Raw genomic sequence first — 12,907 nt, forward strand, 5'->3', positions numbered from 1 at the left:
TCGAAATGGTTCAGAAATGTCCTTTTTAAATATATTGGATCAAATTTGCCTCTCATTTTACTTATTGGATCAAAAATGTCTTTAATGTATTTGAAATGGTTCAAAATTGTCCTTCTTCCACCTATTGGATCAAATTTGTCCTTCCTTCCACCTATTGTATCAAAAATGTCCTTAATCTATTAAAAATGACTCAAATATGCCCATTATTCTATCTATTAGATCAAATATTCTCTTTTAACATACTATAAATGACTCAAAAATATTTTCTAATTCTAATTATATTTGTCAATATTTTTTGTTATTGTACTTTGACAATTATTTAGTTTCTTTATGATTTGTATAATTTATTTTTTTGAAAAATTCTTGTTTGCTTGTCTGATTATTTATCTTACCTAATAGAAGTATTAGCTTTAAATAAATAAAATATATGAAATATCATATGAAAGAGAATAAATTTGAACAATTTCTAATAAATTAAGTATATTTTTTATCCAATAAATAAAAAAATGAGCAAATTTAATCTAATAAATGAACAGAGAACATTTTTTAACCTTTTTCATTCCATCTATAAACCTATTACTCTTTCTCTCACTTCAAATCATATTGAACATAATTGGCTCAAAAGTATTACAGATTGAACGGGAGAGTCCGCCTAATCTCTTTTATTTAGGGAAAAGAGACCATATACTTCTCGAACTTTTGTGATTCAAAGCAGAAATATTTTTATTTAAAAAAGAAAAAAAGTTTAAATATGGCATCAAACTTTAAGAAAAGACTTATTTATGTCATTCATTAAAAGTTTGGCTTATTTATATCATTTTTGTTTGAGAAAAAAGGTACATCCATGCCATTAATTGTTAACTAAAATAGCATAGATGAGCATTTTCTCAAACGAAAATGACATAAATGAACCAAACTTTTAACGGATGACATATTTGAATATTTTTCATTTTAAATAATAATTTAATTAATAATGTGATCGAATCATAATTGACCACATGTATAAAATAGTTTTGCAAAACGGAAAATATTTTTATTTTACAAAAAATGACATGAATGGGCATTTTTCTCGGACGAAAATGGCATAAATGAGTCAAACTTTTAACGGATAACATAGATGAACATTTTCTCAAAGTTTGATGGTATATTTGAGTCTTTTCCCTTAAAAAAATAATGCTATATATATATATATATATATATATATATATATATATATATATTTCATAAATTTGGATACTTGAGGGTTATAATTTATTTAAGAATATAATGTGATTCAGTGAGCTCGATTTTTCACTCTTTCATCTTGATTTATTATTATTATTTTTGAATGGTGTTTATTGAATGCAGATTTAAGTCAGATAACATATATATCTCCGTTGTTTAAGAAATGATGTATATTTATCATTTCCATTAACATATTTAATTTTAAAAATATATCATAAAATTAATTTTTTTAATTTCAAAAATATCACACGACTTTAGAAAAATTACCACTCATTTTCTTTACTTCTCTAGACTAGACCCGGCCGAACTTAAAAAAAATGCATTCTTCCGTTCATTCAAGTCCGATTCAAACCCATTTTATGATTAAATACATGAGGATTGGTTTGTATGTTTTTTTTTTCATTTGGGTCGGGTTCGAAGGGGTATAAAAAATAAGTGAGGTTGTTTTTTAAAGACACATTGTATTTTTGAATTAAAAAGCCAACTTTAGGATATTTTTTTTTAATTCAATAAATATAGATTCAATAATAAAAAAAGTAAATATAAATCATTTGTTAGATGACAATATATATATATATATTTAAAATAAGGATATATCCCCGTAAATTACAAATTAAATTGGAGGATATATTTGACCCACAAAATTTAGCTAGTGAACGAGTCTAGTTTAGGCTCTAGACTATCGTATAATTGTCAAACTAGCAGCCATTCTTCGGAGTCATTGGATATCGAATGCATGCAAGGAATAAGATGTGATGCATACCAACTTTGTTAACTAAAGTTTCGGGTTCGAGTTTTGAATATGAAATTTTCTTTATTAAAAGTATCAGTAATGAATGAGTCTTATAGTGCACGATTTGAATTTAATTGAAATTTCAATGAAAATTTTAAGCACCGAATAGAAAATTAAAAATAAAATGAAAGAGGCAATGCCTATTTGTAAAAGGAGTTTTTATTGATGACTGAGAAAAACAATTTGACTAAAGAGAGGAAATACTATGTCCATCTTGCCGCACTATATTTTTTTCTTTCTTAACTCACTTATTAGATACGTCAAGCAAAGTATACTTCTAAAAATTAATTTATCCACTTACAACTCAACCCAACCTTTAATTCAGAGAGGAAATACTACGTCCATCGTGCCGCACTTGTTGATAGTGAGTGAATAGTGTGATTATACTAGTCTAACCATTAATTAAGATTAGGTGTTCGGCATGTTTAATTTAATAAACTTACTAATTGAACTACTATAGTACTCACTTGGTCAACCACTTGTTTCACGAATTTCCAACTTAAGAAGTTGTGCCATAAATTTCGAGAACTTTGTAAAAGTGGGTTTGACATGAAATGTCCATTAGTTGGGAGAAGCCGAAAACAAAAAATGTTTTCTGGCCCCAGTGTTCAGTTCATCCTTTGACGGCGCAACAACAATCAGACCATGTTTTGATTTTGTCGTTGTTTTTTTTAATAATTCGCTTTTAATTTACATTTTCTATATAATATTTTTATAATTTATACAAAGTTTATAATATATATTTTGTATATAAAATTCTAAATTAGAAGAAGAATTGAGTGTAGAATTCATGGATCTGTGATAGCCGGGTAGTTGAATCTTAGCAAGTCAAATAAAATGGACATACACCGATACGCGTGGCTGGCTTTGGCATGCCACCAAGAAGCATCGCCGACGTGATATTATGAAAGTTCTTCTTACAGTCGGCGCGGCTAAACGTCAGCAAACATTAATTTTGTTTTTCCAAAAAGGAAAAAGTCTCAAATGCTGTCCAACTTTCAAAAAAAAAAATTATTTATGTCATCTAGTTATTTATATCATTTTCATATGAAAAAAAGACTCATTCATGTCATTATTTATAACCTAAAAATATTTTTCATTTTGTAAAACTATTTGTACACGTGGTCAATTATGATTCGGTCACGTCATTGACTACATTATTATTAAAAATGAAAAAAATTCAAATGTACAATCGAACTTTGAGAAAAAACCCATATATATCATCCGTTTGGTTCATCTATGACATTTCAATTAACAAATAATGACATGAATGAACCTTTTCTCAAACGAAAATGACATAAATGAACCAAACTTTTAACGGATGGCATAGATGAGCCTTTTTTTAAAGTTCGATGGTATATTTGAATCTTTTTCCTTTCAAAAAAGAAAATGGGATCAAGAAAATTACAAAGCGGAGAATCTAATCTAATCTAACCTACAAATTAATAAAATATTAGATAATCGATTTCAGATTTAACAATTAATTTTTACTCTTTTTAATATTTTTGTCTTATTATTCATTTTAGTCTATTTCAAAAAGAATTTTTTTTAAAGCAATTTTTTAATTCAAAATTTCTATGTAACATATTTAAAACTATAAGATTAAATTATATTGGGATACATCTAACATATTTTTAGTTTAAAATTATAAGAGTTAAATCTTCTTTATTTCACACGGTATGTTGTCATGTGAAATAAAAATCAAATAGACAAATCAAAACAAAAGGAGTACTCCCTCCATTTCATATTAAGTGAATTTATGAGATAATGCAAATATATTAAGAAAAACATTTAAGGACATAATTTGAATCATACTTTCCACTATTGTTCTATGTAAAATCATAAATACAACTTTGCAAGTAGTGTGATTTATCTCCTAGAAAATATAAAACTTCAATAAATAAAAGGACAAATATGAAAAAAGTCTCAAACATCTATCTTGAATTTTGAACAATTCAATTATTTTAAACAATGAAAAATTCCTCAAAAGTTCACTTAATATGGAATGGAGAGAGTACTATTTTGGCTTTTCGTGTTTTTCATTTATGCTTATTTTCCTTCTTTTTTTTCTATCCTTGTCCAGTTGTCACTCGTTCTTGTCTCCAGCGATTAACCTATTCCAGAGTATTCTGGTGATTAGCCTATCCCACACTACTCGAAGCCTTCGTAAATTCATTGTCGGTTTCTATCATAGTGGAGGTTGCTGTGAGGAGATCCTTGTGCCAGTGAAGATTGCTTCCAATGATTGAGAAATTCAAAATACAAAAAACATTGCTATATTTTCAACACTTCAGATAGGCGGAAGGGTCTATGTCCATCCCCAATTCCTTTCAATCCACATCAGAAAATTGAGGCATTCTCTACTAGAGTCATCAAAGGAGGAATGACCATACGCTGGTTCGATAAGCCAAGGAAAAACAACCACCGCTTAGTTTTGATACTCAAGCGACCCGCCCTACTAAAAAAGATCGATGCAAAGGTTAGATTTCACCACCTCTATCTACCCAACTAGTACTATTTGATCTACAAAAATCCAACCTAGAAACTTTCTCTCCCCCAGATGTTTCAGTTCGCTAAGTTTGAAAAGTCCAAAGAGCGCAGACTAGACACGGAGCTTGGATATGGTTTCCCGATCGAAGATCCATGGATCACAGACGGTATCTCCCTATGACCTTTCGCCTCTGAAAGCGTCCTTCCTTCTCAATGTCCGAGCATCCATCCAATGCATTCTTTTTTATCTTGTACCCTATGTAGGCTTGCAAAGCATAGGCTAGACAAGCGGTACTTCTTGGTTGTTGCCAAACAAACCCAGTTTCAGTGGATGGGGAAAAAAGAGGAATCAAAATCAGAATTGAAATCTTGTTCTAAGAAAAGGTATATTGCAGGGAAATCTGGCCCAGTTAATTAATCGGGTCGTACTGATGACCAAGAAAAGTCTTCCGAAGAAGCAAGCTTCAACGTTTCCCTAGACAACAGAGCCATCATTATGGGGAGGGTAAAGAGCATCCAACGCAAAACGGCCTTTCATTCCCTTATTTCATCGTGGCATACCCCCCCCCCACACACACACACAAGCACCCTCTAGCTCAGGGGGGACCAGAAAACGTCTTTCGTTTTCCACCCTTCGTCGGCCCTTGCCTCGCCAGTTAGAGTTGAATAGGAGGTTTGGATACAAGCGAAGACTTTCACTCAATATGAGGTCTAATAGGCGAGGTACGAGGTAAGAGAAGAGTCAGAGTTTCCCTCCCTGATCTTTGAGTTGGAGTTTGTTTCAGTGTTTTTCGCTGCAAGTTTAGTTAAAACTAAGGCCGAGCAACTAGCTGCTGCAGGATTGGACGTCTATCTATCTCACCATGCTCCCCTACTCCTATAAATGTCGGCGAAAGAAATGCTCTACTCATCTTTCTTACGGCTCATTACCGCAGCGCTCGTTCACCCCTTTTGCTTCTTTCATTCAAAAAAAGGTAGTCTTTCCTTAGTAAATAGCGTCTTGAAGTGAAGAGAAAGAAAAATTGGAAGATGAATCTTTTCCCTGGAACTGGAACTACTTGTTCTTCCTGACCTGATTCAAGGCCAAAAAATGGTTTGTCCCTACCAAAAAGTATTCATATCTCCTGAAGAAAGCATTTGTTCTCTCCGTAGAGGAAGATGCAAAATCTAAAGCTTCAGCTAGAGTAGCCCTTCCCTGTCTTTATGGTTCACCAGGTTTTAGAGGTAAGAACCTATAAAAAATGAGTTTGGACGCGCATACGTTTTCTTGCTCCATTTTCTTGGTACCCGAACCAGAGAACTATCCACAAGATCGCTTCATGCTCCAAACTCGAGAAGAAGCTTTCGAAGGCGCGTGTACCATTACTTGTACTTGTTATTCCAATAGTGATTTTTGGCAAGAAAGATTGAATAAAATAACTGAATTTTTTTTCTGAAAATCGAATAAATTTTAACTAAACTCTATGTTGGTGTATATATCATAATTATAATAAATTATAATTAAAAATAAATGAATAATAAATATATTTAGGCTGAAGCGTGGATATCTCATTTTTCTTAAAGAGATTTAAATTCACTATGTTATAATTTACACCAATCTAACAATATGGCTCTTGACTTGTCCCCTTCAAAATACAACAACCCATCAATGTTGTACAACTCAAACAACTTCGAATTGATTGAAAAATCCAAAGCTCCACCAAAAGATCACCTTCCTGCAACATAAAATTACTGTATTTTGTATCTATAGTAAATAAGTTGAAAACTTAGAATATTTTCGTTTGCCTAAACTCTTTCTTTCCGTACATCTAACCTCATTGCATGCACACTACCATAGTTTTCACACTTCTCAGCTATTTTACATCCTTTTCACGAAGGAAGAGATAGCATTTCCACAAATAAATATCAAGAATGTGGATAGTCATACTATAGAACATAGAGTTAATGGACAATTAATAACAGATCATGATAAGAGTGGTTGCATGAGTTGCAAAAAAAATAATGACCACACATTCTTGCTAATTTATATGCACTTAATATTTTAATTTAATATTAAAATGCTTAAACACCAGCACAATAACTACTATTTCAGAAAAGTTCACAACTTTTATTTTCCAAATTTTGTGAAAAAATTTAAAAACTTATTTCTAATAGCAGTAATTTGATCGATAAAAAAAAAAAGTCGGTCCAATTTTCTCTCCATATTTGCTCATGCTGGTTAGGGCTGATAACCATTTCCAAGATGCACGTAAATAAACTACACGAAGATATTTCTCAAAAAAAATAATCATATTATATAGTTCCGCTCGAATTGACAAGTCTAAACATGCAGGGTGTTAGAAGTCTCGTAGCAAGTATCAACGTTGGATGGTGCAACCGAACTTTTCATATATGTTTTGAACAATTATCACCTTATAAATTAATTTTCGTGATTAAGTTGAAATCTCTACATTGTATTGTTCACGTTTCAATTGGCAAATCTAAACGTGTAGAATAGCATTGCAGGCCCCACATCAGTGTAGGATAGTGCACTTGGACTATGTATATGACCTTGGATATTTTTCAAATCATCAGCTAGTTTTGAAGGTTAGTCTAAACTCTTGAACTTAATATTAGTTTCTTTATCACAACTAATATCATAAATTTCCTTGGCTGTACACAAACAAATCAAATACTGTAGAAAAGGGTCAAAATATCATTAAATTATGCAAAATTTAACTAAAATAACTTCAGTTAATAAACTATAGTCAATTTGTCATAATAACAATAGATTATCTGTTATATATTACTCATATCAGATCATTTATTGTTACTCGACCTTTTCTTTCCTTTACTCCCAAATCCTAACTTTGTATAAATTTTTTTTAAAAAAGGACATAAATTATGTTAAAAGAAAATTCAAGGAGATTGAGAGCATCAATTTGGCTTTTACTTTCATAAATCTCATTTTCTTTTAGATTAAGCAATGTTTACTCCTATATAATCTAGAAAACAGAAAAGTGAAGATATATTCCAATAAATTAAATAAAGTTGACCAAGAAAATGAAAAGAAATTCAAAGAAGTTGACCAGCTTCAACGGAGCTTTAGCAATTAATTAACGGTGGCTTTTCATGCGGTACCACAAATCAACTGGTAACAGTTTATTGACTTGTTACAAGCCAGCCACATGTTTGTTTATAGTCAAAACAAATTAAACTTCTTTAAATTATTTATAGGGTAATTAACTCATGAACTTAATTAAAAGTCTAAATGGAAGTACCATTGATTTTTTAAATATATTTATATTAAAATTTTTACTAAATATATAGTATAATACTCTCACCGTCCAATAATAGTTGTTCACTGTTCACTTGTCACACATCTTAAAAAATAATAAAGAATAGGAATAATATTACTATATTACCTTTGAATATATTAAATTGAATGTTTTGAGAAATGTATTACATATTGAATAGTATTTAATAACAAGGATAAAATGAACACATACAGATAAATAATTCATTGATTTTTGTAAACAAGATAAATATTATTGAACGTCCATTTTTAATATTATAGACAAGTAAAAATGAACGTAAGAGGTAATTAGCTTGAAACTTAAATCCATTGGTCCGGTTACAACTTTTTTAGAGGAAAAGGGATCCCAATTTAATGATCCGAATTAAGTGTAGTACAGAGTACAAACAGGCATAGCCCTGTAAAAAGAAAAGTAATTTTAGAATTTATTTTTAGCATGGACCTTCAAACCTTGTTATAATAACTATTATCAATTTTAAATAGGATATTTAAAAGGAAAAATTATATTTAAATGATATCGATCAATTATAATCATAATTTCATAAGGATAGGCTACTGATATTTGCCATTTTTACATCATACGTTTTCTATTTTATTAGTTAAATTGATTGATTAATACATTCCTTTTTTTTTTGGTATACAAAATCATTAAACTAATTTTTGTGTACTTTTATTTATAATAGGTAAATGAAATATAAATGACAAATATAAATATACATATATAATTATATTTCAATTATAAAATTTCCAGTCACTATTGTCACTGTAACGAAATTTGACGGTATATATTCTATATAAACTCTATAAAAATATAAAGAAATCACGCTGAGAAGGCAAGAGTTGCATGTTCACTTGCTCCTCCTGTCCACTCAAGATCACGAGTAGTTAAATTCTATTTTACCTATTTTTCTCTGTCATTAAATCACATTTTTTTACCAATATATAAAAATAAATTAGTGAAAATTTTAAAAATTTTAAGCTCATAAAAAAGTTCAAATGCTATTCACGCAATGTACTATTCTTAGATTATTTAAAATTTTAAAATACTATATACCAGTAACTGTTCAACTTAAGTTTTGGTACAATTTTATTTTTTTTTAACAATTTGATATGGTTTGAAAAATTATAATATGTTACTCACCATCTCTGAACCAGTTCCAACATATTATAGATTTATCTATTTTGAGTTGCCATCTCATATGTAGAGTAAAACTTAGTTTGCAATCATGTTTAAGTAACGTAATTTTAATTATGTTTTAAGTAACTTAATTGTGTAAGCAATTTAAACACTAGTACTAGAACTAGTAGATAAAAAAAATTAAGTAGTTCATCCTCCTCAAATTTTTTTTATCAAGAGTTAATTTAATTAATTTTGAATGCTAAAATTAAAATATTATAAAAAATACTATAAATTCCAATTTTCTCATAACAATATACCCAATATAATAAAATGAAAAAGTAATAACAACAATATACTCAATATAATTTTATAAAGTGGAGTCTGGAAAAAATAGAGTGTACGCGGACCTTACTCCTATCTTAGAGACAGAGAGGTTACGCTGTTTTCGAAAAACTATCAGCTCAAGATAAAAATAGTTTAAATCAATCGAGAAAAAAAAACTTCTAGGAGTACAAGAAATAGTAAATAGTAACATGAAAGTAACTACAATAGAATAATATGCTAATCAAAGTATGAGACAATAAATAATAATAAAAATCGAATGATCAGAAACTATACGAGCAATACTACCAACTACTAGAAGAGACGAAAAACAAATCTGTACACTGCTACAGACTAACCTTTTACCCTAGTTTGTGTCCTTCACGATCTCTTATATAAGGTTATGTCTTAGCTAGATAAATTGAATCTGCGTTATGTCCTATCTAATCACATCTCCTCAATACTTCTTCTGAAATTATCCATAGTCAGTTTCTCACATCTTCGCACTATGACATCCGAACATCTTCTCTTCACATGCCCAAACAATCTCAATCTCGTTGTCTACGTTTTGTCCTACAACAAAATCACTTATACAGTTATACTTTGTCTCATATATCCTCATTTCTAATTTTATCTCTCTAGTATGCTCACACATTCATCGCAACATTTCTATTTCTGCAACTTTCAACTTCTAAACGTGAGAGTTTTTGACCGACCAACACTCTGTCCCGTACATTTTAAAATGTTAATTAAAGTTCACATCTTTTGAATTTCAAAAAATAAAAAACGTCACATAAAACGGGACGGAGGAAATATACAACAATTTGGGGATAAAACGTAAAATTATCTTATCTCACATCTAGTTATATGTATTATTTAGTCGTAAAATTACAGTTTGTAGTTTGTACTAAAATAACGGGATTAACTATCCATATAAAAAAATGAATAACTAATTTCATGAGATATCCTTATTTATCCATCTCAATAACCAAACAACCCCCAAAACTTAATTCTAATATCTGATTTATTGACTAAGTTATTCCATTATTATAGTCATAAAATTTTAATCCTAGATACCCAAAAATAAATTTGACATAACTTATGGATTGGTCAAGTAAAAAATAATAATAAAATTGCAGTAATAACTTACTATTGAGAAAGCAAATCACATCACAACTGTTTATGGGTGATGGAAGAATGCTTGTTACCTACTTCTCCTCTTTAAAGCCTTTTATAAGTTCCCACTCCCACTCTACTTCCTCACCTCTCTCTTCCCCATTCAAACCGAGAGAGAGAGAGAGAGAGAGAGAGTTAGAGAGAGAAAGCAACCAGCTATACATACACATCTCTGTATCTATCCATGTTGTTATAAACAGTTTGAGCTTTTGTAGAATATAGGCAGAGTGGGTACCAACTACTGAAGGCTTAATCAATCTGTGATCGATCTGTTTTGGTTTGTTGAACAATCAATGAGTATGGAGAAGCATAAATGTAAGCTCTGTTCAAGGAAATTCTCAAGTGGTAAAGCTATGGGTGGTCACATGAGGTCTCATTTGAGGGCTCTGCCACTTCCACCGAAAACTCCGCCGCAGAAACAAGATTCCGGCGGCCGTAGCGAGTCAACTCTGTCGCTCTATTCGTTAAAAGAAGAAGAAGAAGAAGAAGGGGAGGAAATCCAGGAAGAGAAACATTTGGGTTATGGGTTAAGAGAGAATCCGAAGAAGAGTTCAAGGATTGTAGATCCTGAATTTTTGGATGCTGGGTCAGTTGTACATGACAAGGATCAAAGTGAAACTGAGTCAACAAAGAAGCCAACTCGGAGGAGATCTAAGAGAACCCGAAGAATTTTCGTGTCAGAAGAAGTTGTTGATGATCATCAAGAGGTGAAAAATGAGAAATCAGCTGAATTTGAACCTGTAAGTTCGTTTTCCGATACTTCCCCTGAAGAAGACATTGCTGTTTGTCTAATGATGCTTTCTAAAGATGTCTGGAGAAATTCGAAATTTAGGGATCAAAATTCTAAAGGGAAGTACCAATGTGAGATTTGTAACAAAGTGTTGAAATCATCTCAAGCTTTAGGAAGTCACAAAACGATTCACAAGAAGAACAACAATGAAGATCAAAATAAAGGGAAGTCAAGGGTATTGAGAGTGAAGAATGTGGATCATGAATGCCCATTTTGTGGGAAAATATTTGGTTCAGGACAAGCACTTGGTGGACATAAAAGATCACACATATTGACTTCATCAATCACTGCTTCTTCTTCATCAAAAGTTGGTGATAGCTTAATGGATTCAACTTCTGCTAAATTCCCATATGGGTTTATAGATCTCAACATGCCAGCTCCAATGGAAGATGAAGATTTTAGCCATTAGAAACCAGAGCCATTGTAGAAGAATATGGGAGGTCAAAGTTGTCACTCTCATTTTCTTTTCTTGTTTTGTTTTTACTTTCTATTAGTATTAATTCTGTTCAAAATGGGTTCTGCTTGTTATAGAAAAAAATTGAATTTTGATCCAATTTTAGCTCCTTTATTTTAGCGTTAGTTGTAAGTCACATTGCTTTGAAACCTTCGCAAGCAATCTGAAATCAGTTACAGAAACAAACTACTGACAGAGATTGGCCTTGGGGCCCCTAGCCTCTGCCTGTGCTGGCCGCTGGGGCTGAGGACAGTGGGGTGGGTGGGCAGGGGCGGAGTTAGATAAGTAGGGTTGAGGGGTTCATATCCATTAAAATTGTCTTTTTAAGTATTTATATTAGATGTTGAATATCCTTCAACTTTTTTTGCGTGTGTACTTATTTAAAATTCAATTAATAATATGTAAAATCATTCGTTTTTAAATTCAAAACTCATAAAATTGAAATTTTCATTTGCCTGTGATTTGATCCCGACTCACATAAAAATGAGGCAAGTTATACTGTTGTGTTGGGCTTAATTTGCACATAATACAACTTATTTCACTAAATATTTGCTTCCTCGCATGCACAAGCACGGGTTCCAAATAATTGGCATAAATTCTCTGTTTTTAACATTTTCTTTGGGGAATGTAGAACAACAAAATATGTAGTCCTAGGAGTGACGTAGAGAAGATAGAATATGCGCAAATCTTACGTCTATCTCATAAATTAAAACTTTATTTATGATCAAGATGTAGAAATACTCATTTGAATATGTTGTATGGCCATATGAGTATTGCTTGTGAATTGTGATAAAGAAGACAATTTTGGTCTGTGAAAATACAGCAAATGTGCCTATGGTACTTTTGGTGTTAACAGCTGGGCCTTGTGCTCTTTGAGCTTCTTCTGTTCTTTTGCTTCTTTTAATAGTAAATTTTTTATTATATATATATTGTGTATTTGGCTTTTTCCCTCCCTCATGATTGCCTTTATGGTTTAGTTAGTAGTAGAAGTTCTTCTCCATCTGTGACTACTAGAGACTACATCTAATAACTGACCACATTGCTTTTTAGTTCTCACTGCTAGTTACTTTTTGTTTCAGCATGTTCTTTTCTAAATTGTCATATTTGTAACACCAATAGGTTAAAAAGCCTAAAGATATTTTATATATATATATATATATATATATTATAACACATTGTTAGAAAAATACAACACTGATACTCATGATACTGAACAGAAACAAAGTAGTAATTTTTTTTATCAC

The 12,907-nt window shown here is 30.9% G+C and overlaps 1 protein-coding gene across 1 annotated transcript; it reads left to right on the top strand.

Moving 5' to 3' along the window:
* The first annotated feature begins 10,411 nt into the window (after positions 1-10,411).
* Positions 10,412-11,763, top strand: LOC129899696 (zinc finger protein ZAT9-like). Its single transcript, XM_055974724.1, has one exon. The coding sequence runs from the start codon at positions 10,713-10,715 to the stop codon at positions 11,616-11,618; it is 906 nt and encodes a 301-aa protein (XP_055830699.1). The 5' UTR covers positions 10,412-10,712; the 3' UTR covers positions 11,619-11,763.
* Positions 11,764-12,907: the final 1,144 nt, after the last annotated feature.

This window comes from Solanum dulcamara, chromosome 8, assembly GCF_947179165.1.
Source record: "Solanum dulcamara chromosome 8, daSolDulc1.2, whole genome shotgun sequence".
In the NCBI taxonomy this organism is placed as follows: Eukaryota; Viridiplantae; Streptophyta; class Magnoliopsida; order Solanales; family Solanaceae; genus Solanum; species Solanum dulcamara.